The 25,076-nt window shown below is 32.2% G+C and overlaps 6 protein-coding genes and 1 long non-coding RNA gene across 8 annotated transcripts; 3 read left to right on the top strand and 4 right to left on the bottom strand.

The window, feature by feature from the left end:
• The first annotated feature begins 925 nt into the window (after positions 1-925).
• LOC123905016 lies at positions 926-3,855 on the top strand. Its single transcript, XM_045954624.1, has 6 exons — positions 926-1,087; positions 1,365-1,440; positions 1,683-1,739; positions 2,649-2,738; positions 3,151-3,359; positions 3,475-3,855. Exons 2-6 carry the CDS (start codon positions 1,437-1,439, stop codon positions 3,562-3,564), a joined length of 450 nt encoding a protein of 149 aa, XP_045810580.1. The 5' UTR covers positions 926-1,087; positions 1,365-1,436; the 3' UTR covers positions 3,565-3,855.
• A 3,933-nt stretch (positions 3,856-7,788) lies between these two features.
• On the bottom strand, positions 7,789-12,729 carry LOC123904426 (heat shock cognate 70 kDa protein 2-like; the record flags this gene model as incomplete). The annotated part of the gene is made up of 2 exons (XM_045954095.1): positions 7,789-7,900; positions 12,359-12,729. Coding segments are annotated over 2 exons (381 nt in total), but the record flags the coding sequence as incomplete, so codon positions are not given.
• LOC123905008 (protein SHORT ROOT IN SALT MEDIUM 1-like) lies at positions 8,074-11,817 on the bottom strand. Of its 2 annotated transcripts, none has more exons than XM_045954613.1 (8): positions 11,691-11,817; positions 11,525-11,604; positions 9,634-10,708; positions 9,469-9,543; positions 8,698-9,334; positions 8,537-8,578; positions 8,319-8,434; positions 8,074-8,214 (listed from the first exon to the last, which is right to left on the bottom strand). In XM_045954613.1, the coding sequence occupies exons 3-5, from the start codon at positions 9,913-9,915 to the stop codon at positions 8,750-8,752; spliced, it is 942 nt and encodes a 313-aa protein (XP_045810569.1). In that variant the 5' UTR covers positions 9,916-10,708; positions 11,525-11,604; positions 11,691-11,817; the 3' UTR covers positions 8,074-8,214; positions 8,319-8,434; positions 8,537-8,578; positions 8,698-8,749. The 2 variants fall into 2 exon arrangements, with proteins under 2 accessions (XP_045810569.1, XP_045810570.1); XM_045954614.1 differs by having other exon boundaries at positions 8,319-8,428.
• A 357-nt stretch (positions 12,730-13,086) lies between the features above and the next one.
• Positions 13,087-14,606, bottom strand: LOC123904425 (metacaspase-5-like). The gene is made up of 2 exons (XM_045954094.1): positions 14,231-14,606; positions 13,087-13,613 (listed from the first exon to the last, which is right to left on the bottom strand). Exons 1-2 carry the CDS (start codon positions 14,604-14,606, stop codon positions 13,087-13,089), a joined length of 903 nt encoding a protein of 300 aa, XP_045810050.1.
• A 2,391-nt stretch (positions 14,607-16,997) lies between these two features.
• On the bottom strand, positions 16,998-17,475 carry LOC123905018. Its single transcript, XR_006808296.1, has 3 exons — positions 17,461-17,475; positions 17,243-17,352; positions 16,998-17,138 (listed from the first exon to the last, which is right to left on the bottom strand). It is a non-coding gene; the product is annotated as an uncharacterized LOC123905018 (long non-coding RNA).
• A 2,427-nt stretch (positions 17,476-19,902) lies between these two features.
• LOC123904424 (PHD finger protein PERSISTENT TAPETAL CELL 1-like) lies at positions 19,903-20,679 on the top strand. The gene has a single exon (XM_045954093.1). It carries the CDS (start codon positions 19,903-19,905, stop codon positions 20,677-20,679), a length of 777 nt encoding a protein of 258 aa, XP_045810049.1.
• Positions 20,680-21,611: 932 nt separating this feature from the next.
• Positions 21,612-24,687, top strand: LOC123905013. Its single transcript, XM_045954621.1, has 6 exons — positions 21,612-21,727; positions 22,003-22,078; positions 22,472-22,528; positions 23,436-23,525; positions 23,929-24,137; positions 24,253-24,687. The coding sequence occupies exons 2-6, from the start codon at positions 22,075-22,077 to the stop codon at positions 24,340-24,342; spliced, it is 450 nt and encodes a 149-aa protein (XP_045810577.1). The 5' UTR covers positions 21,612-21,727; positions 22,003-22,074; the 3' UTR covers positions 24,343-24,687.
• The last annotated feature ends 389 nt before the right edge of the window (positions 24,688-25,076 follow it).

The following is a 25,076-nucleotide window of genomic DNA, read 5'->3' as shown; positions in this document are numbered from 1 at the left end:
GACTTCCAATTTGACCTGACTCCATTTTGCAATATTCTGTTTGGGAAGAATTTATTCCATCTGCATATATGGTTCCATCCATTCATACACAAGGTAAACTACCTGCAATTTTGTAAAACAATAGTATTTTTAAAAAAATAAAAAATGGAATTAAGGGGTGCAGATCACGCCATTGCTCATGTGAATGACCCCAACCTTGTCTTTCTATTTCTTCCCCTTGATTTATAGTATGTAAATTATTGATTTATATCTCAGTATAACCCTAGTGATTGCTTCCTTCCGTCCGCAGCAACAACCTCTCTTATCTTCTCAACTAGAACTTTGTTTGAGATGTTGACTCCAAACTTGTTGATTGTGGAAATAAGTGTGTCGGTAAAATAGGCAAAATGTTTCTTTCTAACATCACAATATTTAGCTCCAGTCGTTTCATAACTCTGACAAGTGGAGATTAATGTCCCAAGTCAACGACAATTTGACGGGTCAACAAGTTTTAGATCTAGTTCACTCACTTTGGTGCCGAAATTTTGTAAGTTACAGGGAATTGAGTACTATTTCCAACGATTTGCGTTGCTCCTTCGAGAAGTGCGCATGAACAACAACAATCTGCTATAAACGTAAACGAACAACCCTGTGGAAGTGGTTCAACAATCTGGCGGAGAGTATAGTCTGTAAAATGTTAATTTAAACAGTTTAAATATATACATTCAATGATTTCAAATATTTTTATATTTCAATTCAATCAATGCAATTATGTACAGTTCCTACTCCTTTACGAATCAAACGTACCTTAAGAGTGAAATTTCTATCCACCGGATTACTTGAAAAAGAAAAAAAAAAGTTAGATGGGCCATTATAGTTTGTATTGGGCCGGGCGCGGGCGGGTAAGCATTATATAATATTTTTGGTTTGCATATATATCATATTATTATTATTATTATCTCCCGCGAACCCCAATCAAGCAAGCGCGTTCTTCACTCACCAATATCTGCATTCATTCTGCACTCATCTCTCTCTCTCTCTCTCTCTCTCTCTCTCAATCCAGTTCCTGCTTCGTTTTCAAATCATTATTTCCCTTTTTCACTTTCAGGTATTTTCATTCATTCTTTTCGAAATCTACTTCTTAATTTAATAATAATAATCTCTTATGTGGTGTTGCATGGAAGAATTAGGGTTTATATATAAGCTTTTATTTTCATGAAATTAAATCCTCAATCGCACTAAATATGAGAATCTGTTTTCTTATGGTTCAAAATTTTCAAATCTTTTACGATTTTTTGGGATTAGGGTTTAAAACTTTTTTAATTCAACGAACGTGTTTTCATCAAATTGAGTTTTGCCTAACAATTTTGTTCTTTCATTGTTAGTTGTTCTATCCGTTGGAGGAATTTAAAGGAACGTACGTTGCCACCGCCCGATTCTCTACTCAATCACCACAAATGGGTAACTCAAATCACCTCTGTTTTGTAATGTTGTATTATTAATACATTAATCAATTGCAGATACAATTCATCCATATTCCATCTCTTATGGTTTAGATATTATTCACTCTGTTTTGCTTTTCTGTCTTCTATTGTGTTTTTGGCAGCATTTGGCTGTTGTGCCTTTTTTTTTTTTTTTTTACTTTTAGCCAAATTAAAATATCCTCACCCGTTGTTTTCTTATTTGATCAAAACAATAAACAGAAGTTGCTTGGAAGCGGAGCATAGATGAAGAGCCTCATGCTGAGAAACAAGTAGAAAGTAAGTTTTACTCGATGCTGTATTAATATGTTCTTTGCAGTTGATTTAATTTTCACTTCATCCATCTGTTATGATTTATATTTTGACTTTAGAACCACAATTCTTTTTTCTTTACTGTTTTATCAAAATGCTAGCTCTTGATTTAGTGTTAATATGCACATAAGTTGGTTATGTTTATCTTGCTATTGTTGCCAGACTTAGAAACTGATCCCATTTCATTCTATAATTTATTTTGGTGCTGTTTAGTCTGTCCTGTCCCCTATTATGTTTTTGGCTTTTTGATAAATAAATGCATTTGGCTGTTGTATTAATACATTATTTGCAGTAGAATTGACTTGCATTTCATCCATGTTCCATTTTTTTTAATTTTATTTTTGGTTTACAATGAGCTGGGAATCAAACCTAGGACCTATAGCGTACCACCAAAACCCCTCACCACTAGACCAAATCTAGCGGCTTATCCATGTTCCATTTCTTATTGTAAAATATGTAAAACTGCGTGTCTAAAAGAAGGTCACGCGCCTTCTATTTATAATGATGCTGCAACAATTACATTCAATGTCTAGGAAGTTGTAATGACTAGGAATACTAACAATTAGCCTAGGATGTTGTAAAATCAAAGAATAGTAAAAACACACCGACTTTTAACACTTATGATTTAGATATTGACTTTAGAACCTTGTGATGATGATGCCATTCTGTTTACTTGTTTTATGAAAATGCAAGCTCTTGATTTGGTGTTGATATATGCACGTTTGGTTATGTTTATCTTGCCATTTTCGCCAGACTTGGAAGATGTTTTTGGCTGTTTGATGTATCACTTCACTGTTGTGTCTGTCTTTTTCTTTTTTAACTTTCAGCCATATTAAAATATCCTCACCCTTGCGTTTCTTATTTGATCAAAACCAGGAGTTGTTAAGAAGCAAAAGGTAGAGACCATAGAGGGAAAACCTCATGTGACAACCTACCCGATTCTTGCTGAGAAGCAAGAAGTAGAAAGTAAGTTTTACTCGATGTTCTAATGTTGTATTAATATGTTCTTTGCGGTTGAATTATTTTGCACTTCATATCCATCTATTATGTTTTAGATTTTGACTTTAGAACCATGGGATGATACAATTCTTTTTACTTCACTGTTTTGTGAAAATGCTAGCTCTTGATTGAGTTTTTTTTTTTTTTTTTTTTTTGACAGCTCTTGATTGAGTGTTTTAGATTATGTTTATCATGTTATTGTTGAAAAACTGAGCCCATTTCGTTCTTTATTATCTATATTGTTTTTTTTTTTGGCTGTTTGATATATTTATTTGACTGTTGAGCCTTTAAATTTTCTTTTTTAACTTTCAGCCATATGAAAATATCCTCACCCTTGCGTTTCTTATTTGATCAAAACAATAAATAAATAAATAAACAGATGCTAAGAAGCCCCATTCAAAAAACAAAAACGAAGAAGTTGTTAAGCCAGAAGTAGAAGTTGCTAAGGTAGAGAGCTCAGAGGGCTCAAATGAGTCTTTTGATCTTGATAAGGTAGAGAGCTCAGAGTGCTCAGATGAGGATTTTGATCTCGATCGTGCTACTTACGGGCAATGGGTGGAATGGTCTCCTTGCAATGATTTTGATGAGGCAAGTTTTTCTAGAACGTCTCAACAAAGTTTGTGTGGCCTTTAGCAATGCTTTAGATTTTTCACAAATTTATTTTATGTGTATGTTTCAACTCTTTATTTTCGATCTCTAACAGGATGAATATTATGCAAGATGGGCACAGATGAAGACTACGATTAGTGCTGATAGCAACATTGACGATGATATGAGTTCGGAAGATGAATGATTACAGAAGTGGGAAGAAGAATGAGGACCGAGAAAGAAAAGCAATTTTTAATGCAGTAGTTTTTAAAGTACTTTTGGTTATTAGTATCTTATGTTGTTGGCCAGAGAATTGTATTATCTCTATTTAGGATAGTTGTCGATATCGTGTTGTGTTTAGAGAAGACTGTTGTGAAATTAGTTATGATTAATTATTAGTAGCTTGGCAGTACTGTTGTGATTTTTTTAGTATCTTGTGTTGGCCTGAGAATTGTATTATCTCTATTTGTAGGATACTTTTCAAATGTTGTGTTTAGAGAAGACTAAATTTTCACTAGTAGCTTACTGTTGATTAGTCGATGTCTTTAAATAAATTTTTGTTGCAAATTAGTTTGAATTGTTGCCTCATAGTGGATGGAGTGATGACACATTGCTTTGCAGTTTTCCATTCCAAAGATAAATAATTAAGGGAATTTCTTCCGCAACTTGTGAATGTTGTGAAAATGCAAAATTTGAAAAAACACCGTTCTTTACTTTATTATTTGAACTGTGTTTGTTCTTCGCTTATGACATGAAATTTCAACAATTTTACTATATATGAGAAACACATCCAATTTTTTAGAGTTATCAATCAAGTATTAACTTGACTAAATTGAATATTTGATCTTTTAACTTATTTATTAGTTTTATGTTGATTTCTTATTTAATTATAGCCCTTAACTTTAATTTATGTTGATCCAAAACGACATGCATTTCTTGCATTTAAAGTGAAAGAATTATTTTTTTGACAAAGTGAAAGAAGAATTAAAAGAAGCTAAATTGGTAAAACTAAACCATAAATTAGCTGGTAGCTAATACCTTGTAAGAATATCTTAGCTAATACTACCTTGTAACTTTTTTTCACGGTTATATTTAGTATATTATAGAAAATTTTCTTGCAGAAATTTATTTTTTTAATAAGGGATGAGGTTCTGATTAATTTTAGGCTTTAACGTAGTTTTGATCCTCCTATTTTGAAAAACTTGAATTTTTGAGACTAATTCTTCGAATTGTAGGAAAATATAGGGTGACAAATCTCTCCCTCAAGAGAATAGTTGTAAATTGGTAATTAAGGTCCCTTTTAATTTGACTTATTTTTGAGCTTATTAAAATAACATATGCAAATAAATAAACTTTTATGTTAATTCATAAGTGTCCACAATAAAAAAATTGTATAAACTATTTTTTCATAAATTATTTTGAAAAAACTTATAATAATACATAAAAACTTATTACCCGCAGAAACTTTCCGGTGGGCATCCCAGCCCTTCATTTAATTTTGACCATAAAAAATAACACATGATCAATGGTTATTATTACCTGCAGAAACTTTCCAATAGAGAGGATCTACTCAGGTGATCATCTATCATGTTTTTTTTTCTTTTGTTTCAATTATTTTAAAATATTAACTTATACTAGTACATTATCAAAATATAAACTCAATCTTCTAAAACTCTCCATAGCAAATGTCCAAATCCATTAGAGTGAAATACACCATGCATCATATGTCCCTCTAAAAAATAAAAAATATATATTTATCTAAATTGTACAAACAATTGCTCTATATAATAAAATTCACCAACAACTGAATTTGTATTAAATTTTTTAGCAATTCTTCTCTCGGTGTAAGTAATCCCATAATTAGTTTGAAATTTATTTTCTATCTTGTTTCTCAAACTATTTTTCACAATCTTCATAGCAGAAAATAATCTCTCAGTTGTAGCAAACAATCAGAACTAACTTAATTGAATTTGGACTTTAGTAGTGTATAATATATATTATCAAAGTATTTTAAAGTAAATTGTTACAATTACTATGTTGTGGGTACATGTTTTGTACCAAACGGTAGTTACTAATTTTTAAACACATCTATCAAATATCAATTTATGTGTACATATATATCAATAACAAGTATGTGAAATGAACTAACCTTGCTTGCAATCCATTGCACAAACGATTCCAAAACTCCATAATTTGATTCCCACCCAAATTGGAACCAGTTTCCAAGCCATTAACACATAACAAATGTCCAAATCCATTAGAGTGAAATACACCATGCATCATATGTCCCTCTAAAAAATAAAAAATATATATTTATCTAAATTGTACAAACAATTGCTCAATATCATAAAATTTACCAACAACTGAATTTGTATTAAATTTTTTAGCAATTCTTCTCTCGGTGTAAGTAATGTCATAATTAGTTTGAAATTCATTTTCTATCTTGTTTCTCAAACTATTTTTCACAATCTTCATAATAGAAAATAATCTAGCAAACAATCAGAACTAACTTAATTGAATTTGGACTTTAGTAGTGTATAATATATATTATCAAAGTATTTTAAAGTAAATTGTTACAATTACTATGTTGTGGGTACATGTTTTGTACGAAACGGTAGTTACTAATCTTTAAACACATCTATCAAATATCAATTTATGTGTACATATATATCAATAACAAGTATATGAAAAAAAAAAATACGACAAGAGGGGGCCTCATCCCCTACTTGTCCCCTTATGTCCGTCCGGTGTTGAGGTTATTTCTCTAGAACTCAAGTTGGGAATAAGGTTTAGAAAATTTCTCTTCCTCCCCCGACTCTCTTTTTCCCCTAAGTTTCACTTGAAAGGCAAGAAATGCAAGACTTTGTTTGGGAAGCCAAATAAGCTAGCTTATAAGCTAAATGTGTTTTTGGTTGCCATCTAAAAAAGTGTTCCAATTAACCAAATAAAATTAACTATTTAAATAATTTAGAGTGCTTAAGAAACATGAGATTTGGGTTGTATGCATGTTATATTTTTTATAATCCGGATAAATTTGACTGTCAAATCAAGAACAAACCGTTCAAATTTAAAGCAGATCTATTATTTTTATTAAACTGTTTTAAATCTAGATTGTCTAATTTTGATTGGATGGTCAAATTTATCCTGATTGCAGCACTGTATGCAATCGAAAAACATGAGTGTGTTAGAAGCTGACCGAAATCCAAAAACATCAGCGCGTTAGAAGCTAGACGAAACTTTTTAGAGAATAAACTTCACCTTTTTTTTTTAGGTGAAGTAGCTTAGTGGCTAGAAAATTCACCTTAAAGGTGAATAAGTAGAGTGTCCCGGGTTCGAACCCGGGCTCCTGCACATGGGTCTGTTTGGTAAAAATAAGCTATAAGCTAGCTGATAGCTGATAAGCTAGCTGATAGCTGAAAAGCTAGCTTATAGCTGATAGCTGAAAAGCTAGCTTATTGAAATTAAAGTGTTTGGTAAAATTAGCTTTTAAAGTGGTTATTAAATATAAAATTACATAATTGATAGTGGGTAGTTTATTTTTTAGAGTGGGTAGTTATTAAATTAAAGGGTAAAAATGGAATAAAGTGTAAAAAGCTATAAGCTATAAGCTCAAATGCTACTTGAAATAGCATCTGAAAAAAAGCTATAAGCTAGTACAAAAAGCTTGTTACCAAACACCTCTAATTTTTTGAAACAAGCTTATAAGCTCATATAATAAGCTATAAGCTAGCTTATTTGTGTTACCAAACAGAGCCATAGTGCGATGTCCCGGGTTCTTTTAAGTGCTTTATTTCTTCAACATTGTTAGAAGTCCCACATTGGCTAGAGATATGACATAGATAACCTTTAATTATAAGTGTAGTACAAACCTCAACTTTTAAGCTAGCTTTTGTGGTTGAGTAATGAACATTGTATGCGGAGCTGCTCTGAATTGAAATTATAATTGATCACTTGGTTCTGGAAGTGTTTATTTGTGGTTAAGCTGATTGATTTATACAAGTTTATCTGTGTTGTGCTCTTCTTTTTATTTTATTATTTCTGTATTTGAAGCTATATTCGTACCAACTAAAAGTTACAAAACAATGTGTTTTCGTAAGTGTTAGGATGTATTTTACACTTACACTTATAGGTTATAACTAAATACACTTATTCAATACACTTATAATTAGAACTAATAACAAAAATAGTAAGGAATTTTAGCTCTAAAATTTGAACAAAAACAAAAAATAATTTCACAATTCAACCGAGCTCAAATAATTTGGCAGAAATAGTGTTATGCAAAGAGACGCACAGTTTTCCTTGTCTAATATACTTCTAAATATGACAATGTTACAAGAGAACCATTTAAAGTTACATTTTTTTCCTTGTCTAATATACTTCTAAGCAATAAAGCAAATGGAAGAGCCAATAAAAAGCATCAAGAAAATTGAGATACACAAAACTGTATCACAATGGAATAGTAGACAATGTTAACAATAGCTCTGGAATGAGTTCAAACAAAGCCAATTAAACACAATTAACAAGGGAAAAACTAATAAAATTTGTGATGCTTCAATTCATTATTGTCTTCAAATTCATCAGCCTCTGCAAGTTGGTTTCCATCCAGCCATTGAATTGCATGCTCAATAGCATCTTCAATCTTCTTCTTATCATCAGCAGACAACTTGGAAGCAATGTTGTCATCCTTGATTGTGTTCCTCATGTTATAGGCATAGTTCTCAAGAGCATTTTTGGCCTCCACCTTTTTCTTGTGTTCCTCGTCCTCCGATTTGTACTTCTCAGCATCTTGTACCTTCTTCTCAATCTCCTCCTTTGAGAGCCTACCCTTGTCATTAGTAATTGCAAACTTGTTCTTCTGGCCAAATAAATAAATATAATCAAGTTACACCAGCAATTTAACCAAATAAATAATTGCAAAAGTTATAAATAACAGCCTTTAAAAGATGAGAGCATACAAACCTTTCCCTAACAGCACCTCCAGACAAAACTCCACCATATGCACGGTTAACAGTCCAACGGTTTCTAGGCAACCTTGATCTATTGTACTCTGTAGGCCTCAAGTGTTGAATCTGCAACTGTCAAGCATATATTACATTTTGGAGATTCACATCATTCTTGAAGGATAAAAATAAAATATACAAACAATAATCATAAAATAAAGACCAAGGTGGGGTTACCCTAATGTAGCCAACACGATTCTGATCAAAAAATCGAAAAGCCTGCAATTAAAAATAAATCAAAGCATTATATCATGGAAACTAAATTATGACATACGTAGATGACCAAATAGAAGCAATAATAACCAACTGAAACATAGTGTAAAAGAAAAAACAAGTACCTTCAACAATTCTTTGTCCACGACAACTTCCGTAACAGCAGTAGTTTCTTTCTTAATTGTATATATCAACCTTGTTTTCCTTTTCATCATTGAGTTGAACATTGTCTTTGGACTCTTTCACCTCATATTTAACCTTTATTTCCCCTTTAGAAGTTTCATCTGCTGCTTTTTCATTGCTAGTAACATTTTCAGATTCATTTTTTGCATCTGCCTCTTGCTCAGCGTTTTTATCATTGGATGAGTCGTGTTGGGGACTATCATTGTCCATTTCCTCTTCTGGATCCTCTTCAGGGTCCTCTTCTTCCAGCTCTACTTCCTCATCTGATGCATTTTCCATCTTCACATCCTCCTCCTTATTACTACAAGTATCATTCTCGGCAACAGTTTTCTCATTATCTTCCTGGGTTGGATTTGATGCGTCCACTTTTGTCTCACTCTTAACAGAAGGATCATCACCCTTTTGACATTTTGTGGGTGTCTTGTTTGCATTATCCTTGTCAGGCTCCTCTTCCCGCTGCCTCTTTCGCTGAGCTCTTTTGATCACAAATTTTTCATGCAGTTTCTGAAGAAAAGTCAAAATCCTACTGCCCATTTGAAACTGAAGCATTTCATAAAATGATTCGGCGAACAATGAAAGCTGTAAAAATACCAAACCAGAAACACACATTTTGAGTCAGCAACAGCCCCATAGAGAATCAACAACAGTCACATTCACCAATAATGGGGAAAAATGTTGCAAAGAAAAAAAGAAGAAAAAACATATAAACAAACCTCAAGTGTTGATTCTTCAACATCTTTGTCAGTATAATCCAACAACGAATCAAGAGACAGTGACAATGACCGTAGCTGTACTGTACAAGAATTGACGTTAGAATTAAAGTGTACAAAAGATAGTGCATGTAAATGTTTCTTAAGTTAAGATAAAAAATACCATACTTTAGAATCTTTTGTCGATTTTGTTTTTGGAATAAGTCCAGGGTGCCGAGGAGGTTCATCAGACTTCCTCTTCTCTTTCACTTCTTTACTAGATTTGCTTTTAGGCTCATTTTTTCCATCTTTCTCTTTTGTTACTTTCTCATCTTTAGATTTATCCCCAACTTTAAGTTTCCCCTTGACAATTTGAGTATCTTTCTCAGAGGTTTTCTGTTTAGCTATCTTGGATCCACTTTTTTCTCCAGTTCCTTTTCCATCCTTCTTGTCTTCATTGTCAGACTTCATTTCATTTTTAATGGAATCACCTGCACCTTCTGGCTTCTCGGAGGTAGACACCTTTAACTTTTTCTTAGGAACGACCTTCACAATTTTCTCTTTTGCCACCGGCACAATATTTGTGTCTGCATCAGTAGCCTGCTTGCCGGTGCTCTGTATAACATCATTTGTAGGAGCTACCACGGCATTCTCTTCATCTTTTTTATCAGACTTTGTGTCTCTTTTGATGGAATCAGTTGCATCATCTTTCACCCCAGAGGTTGGTGTTTTTAACTTTCTCTTGGTTACTACTACTACCTTTGCAGGTTTCTTGGCCTCGGGCACTATGGTGTCTGCATCGGCAGTCTGCTTGCCAGTGCTGTCAGTACCATCCTTTGGCAGAACTGCTGCAAGCCTGCAACATTCTCCTCATTCACTACAGATTTAGAGGCCTCATCAACCACCTTCTTTTTAGGTACCCGCTTGATAATTTTCTTCTTTATTATAGTTTTCACGGTAGCATCCTTGGTACCTAAATTAACTGCTGGATCCAGTTTGTCCAGAGGCTTACCTTCCGAACTGTTTATTTCCTTGTCGTTTTTCCCTTCATCATCAGGAATATCTGCCGCAACTATGTCTTTCCTAGAAGTCTGAATCCCAGTAGGATCCACAGAAGGCTTGACCTCATCAACAGGAACATCTGATGTGGCGACTTTGTCTACAACATCCTTCTCACTTGGTTTCTTTGCAGTATCATTTGTCTTACTGACAACTTTTTTCACAATCTTCTTTATAATTTTCTTCTTCACAGACTTCACACTTCCTGTGGGTTTGACAAAGACAACATAAAGGAAAAAACTATCAAATCTAACTTTGCAACTGTGTATGTTAGAAACCACAGTAATATTGATTAAGAAAAATGGTAGGCTTTGGCTCTCAATCTTGTTAAGGATAAAGAATTGAAGGCCATTCACAATATAATTAAGTATTCCAATTATATCTAATATATATATATATATATATATATATATATATATATATATATATATATATATATATATATATATATATATATATATATATATATGATTAATTTTAAGTCAGTGTCTGACAAATAGAAATCAACATCATAAGCACAAACTAGTTGTTTACCAAACACCCATAACCACATTTACAAGTTTGAAAGGTAGTAATAAAACAAATCAAACACAAGGGGAAAAACATATCAAACTCCAGGTTGCAGTAAGTTGCAAGCATTATTCAAGTTAGATAATCATGTCAATTCAGCTAAAATACAACCAAAAAATCCAATTAGCTACAAATCACAACATTAAGCTATGAAAAATGGTAACATCTGTTAATTTATACAATATATCCATATCCATGAACTTGAAATTTTTCCCATTTCCTTAATTTCACACAGCTCGGTAATACAAATTAATCAAACACCATACTAATCAATTATCATAACTAGTCACACACAAATGAAACATGCATAATCATAATCATCAAAGTACCAAATCAATGTAACACAAACAACAAAAATAATCAAGAGCAATAAAAAAAATTGTAAAATTACACAAACACAAATAAAAAACATTTCAAATCGAAAAAAAAAATATATGAATAAAATGCATACTCCTTGAATTCTCTTGCCAGTAACAGGGCACTTAGGTCCACTAGCTCTCTTCTTAGTAGTCTGATAAACAAGCTTACCACCTACATTTTCAAAACACAAAATCAAAATCAAAACAAGACGAAGAATAATAATAAATCTGAGATTTAGAATTTGAGAATGAAATTACCAGGGGTTTTAACAACCCTGTGTTGATTGGATTTGGTTGCGTAGCTATGATGCCTGCGATAGGTGAGACGCTGCACCATCTTCGATCAACCTTTTGCTGCGTCTCGGTAAACTTTGCTAGGGTTTGTGGTTTACTATAATCACCCCAATCTGAGAGTCCTCCAAAAAGATCTGTATCTCATGCTTTGGTCCAAAATCATGCCTTTGTGACCAGCTTTTCCTTTGCCTTCGGAATTTTGAGGACCTTCTTCACTATCGTTTGCTCTTCAACCAAGAAAGCCCTAATGATCCTATAGAACCAGAGACAAATATAATCAAATTCCACCCGCAATTGAACCAAATAAATGACCGTGAAAGTTATAACAGACTTTAAAAGGTTAGCATACAAACCTTTCCCTAACAGCACCTCCAGACAAAACACCACCATATGCACAGTTAACAGTCCTACGGTTTCTAGGCAACCTTGATCTCTTGTACTCTGTAGGCCTCAAGTGTGGAATCTGCAATTGTCAAGCGTATTTACATTAATAATCTTGCACGTTTAAAATATCACAGAATGACAAAAAGGAAGAAAAATAGTATGCCTCCAAATAATGCAAACATGGAGTATATCACTTAGGAAAATCATACGTGGTAGAAGAAAATACACTTTGCTTGGCATCATAAAATTTGTGATTTACTATAATCACCCAATAGCATACTTGATGCTTCAATTCATTATTGTCTTCAAATTCATCAGCCTCTGCAAGTTGGTTTCCATCCAGCCATTGAATTGCATGCTCGATAGCATCTTCAATCTTCTTCTTATCATCAGCAGACAACTTAGAAGCAATGTTGTCATCCTTGATTGTGTTCCTCATGTTATAGGCATAGTTCTCAAGAGCATTCTTGGCCTCCACCTTCTTCTTGTGTTCCTCGTCCTCCGATTTGTACTTCTCAGCTTCTTGTACCTTCTTCTCAATCTCCTCCTTTGAGAGCCTACCCTTGTCATTAGTAATTGCAAACTTGTTCTTCTGGCCAAATAAATAAATATAATCAAGTTACACCAGCAATTTAACCAAGTGAAAGCCCCTGTCCTAGCATCTTCCGCATCCAGCTTCGCCTTACCCAACACATCTTCACCATATTTCGCCACTACAAGTAATTTGAAAGAAATAACATCTTGAAGAAATATAAACCTTTTGCGCTCATGTTGTATTGTATGCCTCCTCCAGCACATCTAAAACCACCTCTCTTATGTACTCGCACTTCGGCATAGAATAGCTTCCCCAGTCCTTACTTCCCATCATTACAAATCACACCATAGAAGTCAAAATTACAGACCTAGAGAACAATTTGAATTAATCAAAAGAAGAGTAACCTTGTCTTTCTATCTATTCCCCTTGAATTTGATACAATCATTCCCTCGGTTGATTATCCGTCAATTTAGCTTGCTCACTATTTTCAGGAAGCTGACTTGTTTCCGCCTCTTCAAGACTTAAAAATAACAAATCCACCTGACTTATATCACAGTATAACCCCGGTGACTGTTCCTTTCCGTCCTCAACATATGCCTCTTTTATCTTCTCAAATAGAAATCTGTTGGAGATGTTGACTCCAAACTTGTTGATTATGGCAATCACCGTGTCGGTAAAATAGGCAACCTGTTTCCTTTTGACATCACAATATTTACCGCCAGTTGTTTCAAAACTCTGACAAGCGGAGAATAATATCCCGAGTTTACGGCAATTTGACAAGTCAACACGTTTTAGATCCAGATGTTCAGTCATTGGTGCCGGAATTTTGTCTGTCACGGGGAATTGAGTACTACTTCCAAAGATTTCCGTTGCTCCTTCGAGAAGTGCGCCCGAACAACAACAATCTGCCATAAAGGTAAACGAACAACCCTGTGGAAGTGGTTCAACGATATGGCGGAGAGTATTGTCTGTAAAATATTAATTTAAACGATATAAATATATACATGTAATTTCAAATATTTTTATGGTTTCAAATCAATCAATGCAATTATTCTCACATTAATTTTCTTAACAGGACATTGTACAAATCAATTTAAAATCAATCGAATCAAAATTCAATATTTTCATCAGTTTTACATGTATTCCTAAAAAACTCATTTGAGCTAAATTTAAAACTTCAAACATCACTTTATTTTATAAATTTCTTCGATCACAATCAACAACTTTAACCTAAAAAAATCTCAAAGGCCCAAAAAAATTTGTTAAATTACATATAATAGTCAGGGTCAATGCTAACTACTTAGATGCTTATAAAAAAAAATCCTAACTACTTAGAGACCTTGCTCGAATATTAAAAATAAACCTCTAATAAAAATAAAATACGAAAAATGATAATAAAAATTATCTTTTATTTAAATGACATTAAAAATAATCATCTTTATAACTAACACTGAAAAAAAAAAAAAAAAAAAAAAACTACCACATCAAACCAAATATCACACAAGCTCAACATTAGTAAATATAATTTTTAAATGAGAAAAAATCAAATGCACAGTTAAAATATTTTAGTGAAGACAAAATATACCGGATATAAAAGTTTTGACCCCCTCAGCATTTTTTCCAAGAGAGATGTATTCAATATAACCAGAGTTATTATTGTACTCCTTTGATTCTCGGCGACCCCCGTGCCCGATGTAGTAGAAAAGAAAAATGTCTCCAGGTTGTGCATTTGCTAGCAGATTTAGCAAATGATTTATTATTTCTTTATCTGTTGGAGTTTTACCCAATGCATCAGTAACAAGTGTTATGTCCTTTTGAGAAAACTCAAACTCTTTCATTAAAAGTTTTTTAAGATATACTGCTGAGTTAATAGGACCCCTCATAAGGGTTCTAACAGGATCATCTCTATATGAAAGACCAACTATAAGTGCCTTCTTTTTCTTCTTCTTCTTCTTATCCATTCTTGCAACAAGTGATAAGCTTCCCAAGCTCAAAACTTGAAATCCCCAAAGGAAAAGATATACATAACCCTCAAAAGTTGGAACTTTATATATAGAGATGAAAAGGAGTTGAGATCTGAGAGAGAGATAAAAAAAAATCAGATAATAGTTGAAGCAAACCAAGCAACAATATATAAGCTAGTGAAGATTGTAAAAGTCACATATATATAATAGTTGAAGGAATTGTTGAAGATTGTAAAAGTAAGTAAGATAGTCTCATGTGATTATGGAGGTATAATAAGACAGATGAGTAGTTGAGAGTTGAACATATATAAAGAAAAATAAAATGGAGGTAACAAGTGAGATTTAGGGTTGTAAGAAGTGTGAAATGAAAGAAGGAATTTTTATGGTGTTGTTTGTTGTTGTGGGAAGTGCTTTTGTGATTCTTCAATACGTAAGAGGAGGGTGGCATTGGCAATGCAGCATAGCAGGTTTCTGTCCACCTCTCAAATGTAGTACAGTACCTCTTAATATTCACTTGCTTAGACCAAATTAACCCTCTTTGAAAAGTTTTCTACTTTTTCTGTCCCACAAAAACCATAATTGGGATTATACTCTCACAATGTCTTTAGCTAAGAGACAACAATTGTGGATATAGGCACTGCAATGCTATGAAAAACTCAAACCATCATTCTACATTTTGGAAACCAAACCAACACCTGTGATTTGGCCAACTCATTTACACTTTGTTTTCAAGTCTCTCAATTTGTTTTTTTCAAATTTATTTTCTCTTATGTATAAAAAATTATTTTCAAACTATATTAATTAATTTAATATACAAGTTAAAAAACTCAACACCGATCGTTAGTTGATTTAGTAGTAATTATAACACTAAACTTGGTAGGGAGGATCCCGATTCGATCCCCAGCAACTGCGATTGAGAGAGAGCCGGAACCACTTGATGCCAGAACTGACTCCCGAATCAGATTAAACTGGTAGTGAAAATCCAAGAAGAAAATAAAAACTCAATATAAAAATAATAATCTTAAAAGTTGTGTAATTAATTTTTTAAAAATTAAAATATTATATTTTTTAATAAAACTTTTACTTTTAGGCTTAATTACATAACAATATGACTATGATTGTTCTAGGCTTAATTAACATGTCTCGTTAACAACACCAAAGAATAAATACATAATAATGACTATGATTGTTCTAGACTTAATTAGTAAAGTGTTCTCTTAAAGACATTTTTTGTTAATCAGTTTGGTTTCTTCCGTTCATTGTTTTGAGGACCAAACTGATTAACGGAGATGTATTTAAGGAACCAAACTGATTAACATATATGTTTTTAAGGGACCTATTCATATCTTCTTTTTTTTTTCTTTAAGGGATTATTTTATATTGTTCTACTATAGCTTGTGTCACTTTGTTTTCTGTGGCAGGTATGTGAATGTCGCAGGTATTTCGCATAAAATTGGTTTTGTTCTCATGTGGCAACAAACAAACACTAGTTTTCTTTTATTTTCTTACATTTTTCTGTTTACCCTAACCAAAGTATTTAATATGAAGGGACAAAAGAAACATGCATTGATGTATGGAGGATGGAGCCAACAAATCTTTGCATAAAAAAACAAACTTTTATCTAATTAATATCTATGTATGTATTCACCAAAATAGATGTATGGAGGATGGAGCCAACAAGTCTTTGCATAAAAAAAAAGTCTCATTCATACATTGATGTGTCTACATCAAATCAAATCAAACGTATGTTGACTTGAAAAAAATATTCTATATGCTTCTTTTTTGCTTGTTGTAAATGAAGGAGTGTAGGAAGTATTCAATTTTTAGAAGCTTTTAAAGGAAATGGATGTAGGAAAACCCGAGAAAGCTAGGATATAAAAATCAGTTACTTACTTTATTGTCACCAACCTATCTTATTGATAAATAATAATAATAATAATAATAATAATAATAATAATAATAAGGATTATTTTATTATTTTATTATTGATAAATATGACAATGTTACAAGAGAACCATTTAAAGTTACATTTTTTTCCTTGTCTAATATACTTCTAAGCAATAAAGCAAATGGAAGAGCCAATAAAAAGCATCAAGAAAATTGAGATACACAAAACTGTATCACAATGGAATAGTAGACAATGTTAACAATAGCTCTGGAATGAGTTCAAACAAAGCCAATTAAACACAATTAACAAGGGAAAAACTAATAAAATTTGTGATGCTTCAATTCATTATTGTCTTCAAATTCATCAGCCTCTGCAAGTTGGTTTCCATCCAGCCATTGAATTGCATGCTCAATAGCATCTTCAATCTTCTTCTTATCATCAGCAGACAACTTGGAAGCAATGTTGTCATCCTTGATTGTGTTCCTCATGTTATAGGCATAGTTCTCAAGAGCATTTTTGGCCTCCACCTTTTTCTTGTGTTCCTCGTCCTCCGATTTGTACTTCTCAGCATCTTGTACCTTCTTCTCAATCTCCTCCTTTGAGAGCCTACCCTTGTCATTAGTAATTGCAAACTTGTTCTTCTGGCCAAATAAATAAATATAATCAAGTTACACCAGCAATTTAACCAAATAAATAATTGCAAAAGTTATAAATAACAGCCTTTAAAAGATGAGAGCATACAAACCTTTCCCTAACAGCACCTCCAGACAAAACTCCACCATATGCACGGTTAACAGTCCAACGGTTTCTAGGCAACCTTGATCTATTGTACTCTGTAGGCCTCAAGTGTTGAATCTGCAACTGTCAAGCATATATTACATTTTGGAGATTCACATCATTCTTGAAGGATAAAAATAAAATATACAAACAATAATCATAAAATAAAGACCAAGGTGGGGTTACCCTAATGTAGCCAACACAATTCTGATCAAAAAATCGAAAAGCCTGCAATTAAAAATAAATCAAAGCATTATATCATGGAAACTAAATTATGACATACGTAGATGACCAAATAGAAGCAATAATAACCAACTGAAACATATTTTATATTAGTTTATACTAACGTGCATATTTCATATCATATGCTTAAGGCTCGAGAGTTTTATCTTTTAATGACTTTTTAAGCTATTAGTCTCATTTTTTTTTGCCTTAAAAAAAGAAAGACTCGTTTTATACTAATTTGTGGAATGCCATATAGCCCATAAGCCAAAAATGGCTATTAGAAACCAAATAACAGATTCTAAATCCATCTAACAACCAAACTGGAGAAATGCATGGAAATATATTATATTATATGGAAACATTTTAGATAAGAAAATAATATTATATGCATCACCATGCATGTTGATCCAGAAATGCTAGCTTTTCCTTGTGTTCCAACTTTCCAGGATCTACTTCTTCTAATCAAGAAATAAGCGACTTGAAATCACACAAAAACGGAGACACAATCAATTATGTGCGTACTGAGATGTTCAGCAATTTAGATTTGATCAGATGAGGAGCTTTCAACATACTTCATAGAACAACTCATAGTCAAAATCCAAACAAGCTTTCAGACAAATCAATGTCTTAAATTAACTTATTTGAACTTATTTACTGATATAATTAACTTATTAACTTATTTGAACTTATTTACCGGTATACACACCTTATAACATGTCTGTAAGCTGATATCGGCTTATTTATATAAGCTCTTAGGATAGCTTATAAAAACAACTTACGACTTAAATGAAAACATTTTGAATTTACTTTATTTTTTTGTTGTAGAAATAACTTATAGCACTTAATTAGATTGTTTATCCAAAATGGACATAAGTCAGACAAAATTTCATGAGACCAAATTTACCTTCATCGTGGACAATGGCTGCGAATGACAAGCACGCATAGGTTTGGCTAAATAATCTTCTTAAAGAGATATTCCTGTAAATCTTGCACGCCGATAATAACGAATGAGCAGGGTCGACCCAACATAATTATAGATCTAAAGTATATTCTGTTGTGAGGCTTTGTAAAATAAATAAAAAATTACATTAAGTTGTATGAAAAATAAATAGAAAATCTAAATATTATTAAGGTTGACTTGAGTCAAAAAGAATATCCAACTTCAACTTTACCAACTCAAATAAAAAATATGAAAATTAATTGTCATATTATATATTTATAACTAAATTGAACTATTTAAAAAAAAAAAAATTCCCAAACTTTTAGAACTTAAAATCCTTGCTTAGATTGTTTGACTCTTAATCCGGTCCTTCAAATGAGAACGATAAACACGAGAACTGTGTTTTACTTTCTCCAAAGTCTCAAGTTCATATCTACAATGTTCCAAGTGCCTTTTCTTCCACAAGGTAATTTTTTTTAAAGGTCATGCTAAACAGTGCCCCCGGGCACTTGTTAAGCATACCTAAAAATGAAATAAAAAATAAAATTTATATTGAAAAAACAACTTTTTGTACTTTTGAACATTGAATGCATGTATTTCAAGACATAATTTCTATTTTAACATGCTTAATCAGTGTCCCGGAGACACTGTTTAACATTTTCCTTTTTAAATCTTCAAAATATAGCCAGACATATAATAACTTGACCAAGAGGAAGCATGACTGAAAAAGCACATGGCAAAATGTCACCAGTAATTAAGGAATGCACAAAGTCATGCACTTGGCATTCATGATACATAATTTCTCTCAAATGTCTCAAAATCAGAGAAATTACATGGTCCTTAAGATATCATAATACTTCAGCTTCAAAATAGTTGACACCGTCTAAGTGATCTAAACACTAAGCTTTAATTTATTAATGTTTACATACAATGTCTCAACTCCATAATAGTATTGATCACCTGCGCTATCCTTCTTTGCATCCATGTATCAACATAAAATTCATTCATCCATGTAATAACATAAAATTATGTATCATCCATATTCTATACTAAATTCACTCCCTCCAAATTTGATGTCAACAATATGAATATGTAGAAGTAATATAACTTTGAACAAACATGAGCCATAAGTTCTGACCTCTATTGACATATATATATGTATGAGCCGGATAAGTCACGCTATACTTCATTTCACATTAAAAATGAACCACATTCTAAGATTTGACTACATAAAATCACAAAAAAGAAGTGTTCATGCACAAAGGCAATAGATCATATACATTAGCAAATGTTTGCAGAAAGGAAAGAACTATATATATGACTTAGACATCCACCTTCTTAAAGTCATATAACATATAATGCTGTGGCCACCAGATAGAGCAACAATGTCTTGAGATCACTATGCCCCATAGTATTGTTTAGAAGACATTTCTAATGTTTACCCTTGTAATGAAGGGTTGGTTATGAGTAGTAGTAATAAAGTTAAGGACAAGTACAAGATCACAAGGGGTCAACTCATGAAAGACATGATTTGTTTGTATAGATACATACTAATTGACACAAAACCAATTATAGGGTCAGAATTTCTTTCAGCTATACCATTGGCAGCTAGAATAATTCTTGACACTAAATATTATATCAAAGACTATGGAGAGGTTCCTTTGCAAGTTGAAGTAGGATCGGAAGGAAAATTCAATCTTTATTGTACAATTTTGCTGAGGAATGTTAACAATGGAGTACATGATCATGAGTATTATTTGAACAAGGATATGCCAATGACAATTCCAATTCCAATGCCACCTTATGAATGTATCACATTGAAAAGTTGTGCTACAATTAATGACTTAAAGCTAGAAGTTGAAAGGAATTTTAGGGAAATCTATTGGGGATTAAAGAGTTTTGTAGTGGAATCTAATGGGAATTTGATGAATGCAAAAGGGAATGAAATGGTTTTTGGGATGATTGAAATTGGTGGAAAACTTGTACTTGAAGGTTGGAATGGTGGTGACATTGGAATCAATATGGTTGAGCAAATATGTGAAAGGGATCCAAATAAAGGCATTGTTGAGTGCATTTGTGGAATTAAAGAAGATGATGGTGAGAGAATGGTGTCTTGTGATATTTGTGAAATTTGGCAACACACTAGGTGTGTTAGAATTCCAAATGATGAAGAAGTTCCTCATATTTTTCTATGTAAAAGGTGTGAGCAAGAAATTGTTCTTTTCCCTTCTTTGCTATAACTATATGAAGCTATTGATTTCTTTGTTGATGTTTAGTCAATCAATGATCTCTTATTCTTATATGATTGAACATTATTTCTTTCCTATTGATATCTTTTTCTTAGTTATATGTTGATTTTTATGTAAATTTGATCTAATTTATGTTTAAATAATAAAAATATTTCTATTTTATTTTATAGTTTATCACATCTATAAACTATAGACACTATAGCTATAGGTTTGGCCTAATATCCAAAAATTTTGAAATATTAATTGAGAAACGAAACAACAAAAAATGAGCAAAATTGATTAACAAAAGTGAATATGATGTTGGTAACATGAAATCAAGAAGTCGTAAATCATCTTTTGGGAAGTGTAGTGTTGGGTTATGTTCAAATCCTAGTTATGAAGTTAAGTTTGTATCAAAGCAGTAGAGGGAGAGAAAATCATGGATGCAAAAATTTATTTAAGGACTTGGACTAATCAACAATACTACCATATTGTCCAAATATTAGAAATTAGTAAAAGGTAAACAATAAAAAAATATACACATAAAAAATAAAACATATAAGAATTTCTGGCCAATATACACATATTTTCTCTTATTTTTATTTCTTAATTTAACAGATAAATAAAAAATTATGAGATAATTTTTCAAAAAAATATTATTTTTATAACATTCGCTATAACTATAAAAAATACGAAAATATCCATTTTATTTTTGAATATAAAAATATTATTGTCCTATATATCCCTCTCCAATATATTTCTGCCATGTCCTGTATTATTTTGTTATGTCCAGTTTCTACTCCTTTACGAATCAAACGTATGTTAAGAGTAAAATTTTTAGTCACTAGACTAGTTGAAAAAAAAATAAAAAAAGTTAGATGGGCCATTATAGTTTGTATTGGGCCGGGGGTAAGCATTATATAATATATCATATTATTATCTCCCGCGAACCCCAATCAAGCAAGCGCGTTCCTTCTGCACTCATCTCTCTCTCAATCAACGACTTCATATCCAGTTCCTGCTTCGTTTTCAAATCATTATTTCCCTTTTTCACTTTCAGGTATTTTCATTCATTCTTTTCCAAATCTACTTCTTAATTTAATAATAATCTCTTATGTGGTGTTGCATGGAAGAATTAGGGTTTATATATAAACTTTTATTTTCATGAAATTAAATCCTCAATCGCACTAAATATGAGAATCTGTTTTCTTATGGTTCAAAATTTTCAAATCTTTTAGGATTTTTTGGGATTAGGGTTTAAAACTTTTTTAATTCAACGAACGTGTTTTCATCAAATTGAGTTTTTGCCTAACAATTTTGTTCTTTCATTGTTAGTTGTTCTATCCGTTGGAGGAATTTAAAGGAACGTACATTGCCACCGCCCGATTCTCTACTCAATCACCACAAATGGGTAACTCAAATCACCTCTGTTTTGTAATGTTGTATTATTAATACATTAATCAATTGCAGATACAATTCATCCATATTCCATCTCTTATGGTTTAGATATTATTCACTTTAGAACCTTATGAACAAGAAGATAGATACAATTCTGTTTGCTTTTCCTATTTTATGAAAATGCAAGCTCTCGATTGATTCAGTGCTAATATATGGACATACGTTGGTTATGTTTGTTTTGCCATTGCTGCCTGATACAATTCATCAGTTGTTGCTGTTTTTTCTGTCTTCTATTGTGTTTTTGGCAGCATTTGGCTGTTGTGCCTTGTTTTTTTTTTTTTTTACTTTTAGCCAAATTAAAATATCCTCACCCGTTGTTTTCTTATTTGATCAAAACAATAAACAGAAGTTGCTTGGAAGCGGAGCATAGATGAAGAGCCTCATGCTGAGAAACAAGTAGAAAGTAAGTTTTACTCGATGCTGTATTAATATGTTCTTTGCAGTTCATTTAATTTTCACTTCATCCATCTGTTATGATTTATATTTTGACTTTAGAACCACAATTCTTTTTTCTTTACTGTTTTATCAAAATGCTAGCTCTTGATTTAGTGTTAATATGCACATAAGTTGGTTATGTTTATCTTGCTATTGTTGCCAGACTTAGAAACTGATCCCATTTCATTCTATAATTTATTTTGGTGCTGTTTAGTCTGTCCTGTCCCCTATTATGTTTTTGGCTTTTTGATAAATAAATGCATTTGGCTGTTGTATTAATACATTATTTGCAGTAGAATTGACTTGCATTTCATCCATGTTCCATTTTTTTTAATTTTTTTTTTGGTTTACAATGAGCTGGGAATCAAACCTAGGACCTATAGCGTACCACCAAAACCCCTCACCACTAGACCAAATCTAGCGGCTTATCCATGTTCCATTTCTTATTGTAAAATATGTAAAACTGCGTGTCTAAAAGAAGGTCACGCGCCTTCTATTTATAATGATGCTGCAACAATTACATTCAATGTCTAGGAAGTTGTAATGACTAGGAATACTAACAATTAGCCTAGGATGTTGTAAAATCAAAGAATAGTAAAAACACACCGACTTTTAACACTTATGATTTAGATATTGACTTTAGAACCTTGTGATGATGCCATTCTGTTTACTTGTTTTATGAAAATGCAAGCTCTTGATTTGGTGTTGATATATGCACGTTTGGTTATGTTTATCTTGCCATTTTCGCCAGACTTGGAAGATGTTTTTGGCTGTTTGATGTATCACTTCACTGTTGTGTCTTGTCTTTTTCTTTTTTAACTTTCAGCCATATTAAAATATCCTCACCCTTGCGTTTCTTATTTGATCAAAACCAGGAGTTGTTAAGAAGCAAAAGGTAGAGACCATAGAGGGAAAACCTCATGTGACAACCTACCCGATTCTTGCTGAGAAGCAAGAAGTAGAAAGTAAGTTTTACTCGATGTTTTAATGTTGTATTAATATGTTCTTTGCGGTTGAATTATTTTGCACTTCGTATCCATCTATTATGTTTTAGATTTTGACTTTAGAACCATGGGATGATACAATTCTTTTTACTTCACTGTTTTGTGAAAATGCTAGCTCTTGATTGAGTTTTTTTTTTTTTGACAGCTCTTGATTGAGTGTTTTAGATTATGTTTATCATGTTATTGTTGAAAAACTGAGCCCATTTCGTTCTTTATTATTTATATTGTTTTATTTTTTGGCTGTTTGATATATTTATTTGACTGTTGAGCCTTTAAATTTTCTTTTTTAACTTTCAGCCATATGAAAATATCCTCACCCTTGCGTTTCTTATTTGATCAAAACAATAAATAAATAAATAAACAGATGCTAAGAAGCCCCATTCAAAAAACAAAAACGAAGAAGTTGTTAAGCCAGAAGTAGAAGTTGCTAAGGTAGAGAGCTCAGAGGGCTCAAATGAGTCTTTTGATCTTGATAAGGTAGAGAGCTCAGAGTGCTCAGATGAGGATTTTGATCTCGATTGTGCTACTTACGGGCAATGGGTGGAATGGTCTCCTTGCAATGATTTTGATGAGGCAAGTTTTTCTAGAACGTCTCAACAAAGTTTGTGTGGCCTTTAGCAATGCTTTAGATTTTTCACAAATTTATTTTATGTGTATGTTTCAACTCTTTATTTTCGATCTCTAACAGGATGAATATTATGCAAGATGGGCACAGATGAAGACTACGATTAGTGCTGATAGCAACATTGACGATGATATGAGTTCGGAAGATGAATGATTACAGAAGTGGGAAGAAGAATGAGGACCGAGAAAGAAAAGCAATTTTTAATGCAGTAGTTTTTAAAGTACTTTTGGTTATTAGTATCTTATGTTGTTGGCCAGAGAATTGTATTATCTCTATTTAGGATAGTTGTCGATATCGTGTTGTGTTTAGAGAAGACTGTTGTGAAATTAGTTATGATTAATTATTAGTAGCTTGGCAGTACTGTTGTGATTTTTTTAGTATCTTGTGTTGGCCTGAGAATTGTATTATCTCTATTTGTAGGATACTTTTCAAATGTTGTGTTTAGAGAAGACTAAATTTTTACTAGTAGCTTACTGTTGATTAGTCGATGTCTTTAAATAAATTTTTGTTGCAAATTAGTTTGAATTGTTGCCTCATAGTGGATGGAGTGATGACACATTGCTTTGCAGTTTTCCATTCCAAAGATAAATAATTAAGGGAATTTCTTCCGCAACTTGTGAATGTTGTGAAAATGCAAAATTTGAAAAAACACCGTTCTTTACTTTATTATTTGAACTGTGTTTGTTCTTCGCTTATGACATGAAATTTCAACAATTTTACTATATATGAGAAACACATCCAATTTTTTAGAGTTATCAATCAAGTATTAACTTGACTAAATTGAATATTTGATCTTTTAACTTATTTATTAGTTTTATGTTGATTTCTTATTTAATTATAGCCCTTAACTTTAATTTATGTTGATCCAAAACGACATGCATTTCTTG

The sequence above is a fragment of the Trifolium pratense genome, linkage group LG2 (assembly GCF_020283565.1).
Source record: "Trifolium pratense cultivar HEN17-A07 linkage group LG2, ARS_RC_1.1, whole genome shotgun sequence".
Taxonomy (NCBI): Eukaryota; Viridiplantae; Streptophyta; class Magnoliopsida; order Fabales; family Fabaceae; genus Trifolium; species Trifolium pratense.
This window is presented reverse-complemented; position numbering and strand designations above follow the sequence as displayed.

Coding starts and splice junctions, on each gene's coding strand:
- LOC123905016 (XM_045954624.1), top strand. Junction 1,740..2,648: donor TGCTGAGAAACAAGTAGAAA/GTAAGTTTTACT, acceptor GATCAAAACCAG/GAGTTGTTAAGAAGCAAAAG. Junction 2,739..3,150: donor TGAGAAGCAAGAAGTAGAAA/GTAAGTTTTACT, acceptor ATAAATAAACAG/ATGCTAAGAAGCCCCATTCA.
- LOC123905008 (XM_045954613.1), bottom strand. CDS start 9,915: ATGAAGTCTGACAATGAAGACAAGAAGGATGGAAAAGGAACTGGAGAA. Junction 9,544..9,633: donor AATCGACAAAAGATTCTAAA/GTATGGTATTTT, acceptor TGTACAGTACAG/CTACGGTCATTGTCACTGTC. Junction 9,335..9,468: donor TTGAAGAATCAACACTTGAG/GTTTGTTTATAT, acceptor GTATTTTTACAG/CTTTCATTGTTCGCCGAATC.
- LOC123904425 (XM_045954094.1), bottom strand. CDS start 14,606: ATGGATAAGAAGAAGAAGAAGAAAAAGAAGGCACTTATAGTTGGTCTT. Junction 13,614..14,230: donor GGTCAAAACTTTTATATCCG/GTATATTTTGTC, acceptor AATATTTTACAG/ACAATACTCTCCGCCATATC.
- LOC123904424 (XM_045954093.1), top strand. CDS start 19,903: ATGAGTAGTAGTAATAAAGTTAAGGACAAGTACAAGATCACAAGGGGT.
- LOC123905013 (XM_045954621.1), top strand. Junction 22,529..23,435: donor TGCTGAGAAACAAGTAGAAA/GTAAGTTTTACT, acceptor GATCAAAACCAG/GAGTTGTTAAGAAGCAAAAG. Junction 23,526..23,928: donor TGAGAAGCAAGAAGTAGAAA/GTAAGTTTTACT, acceptor ATAAATAAACAG/ATGCTAAGAAGCCCCATTCA.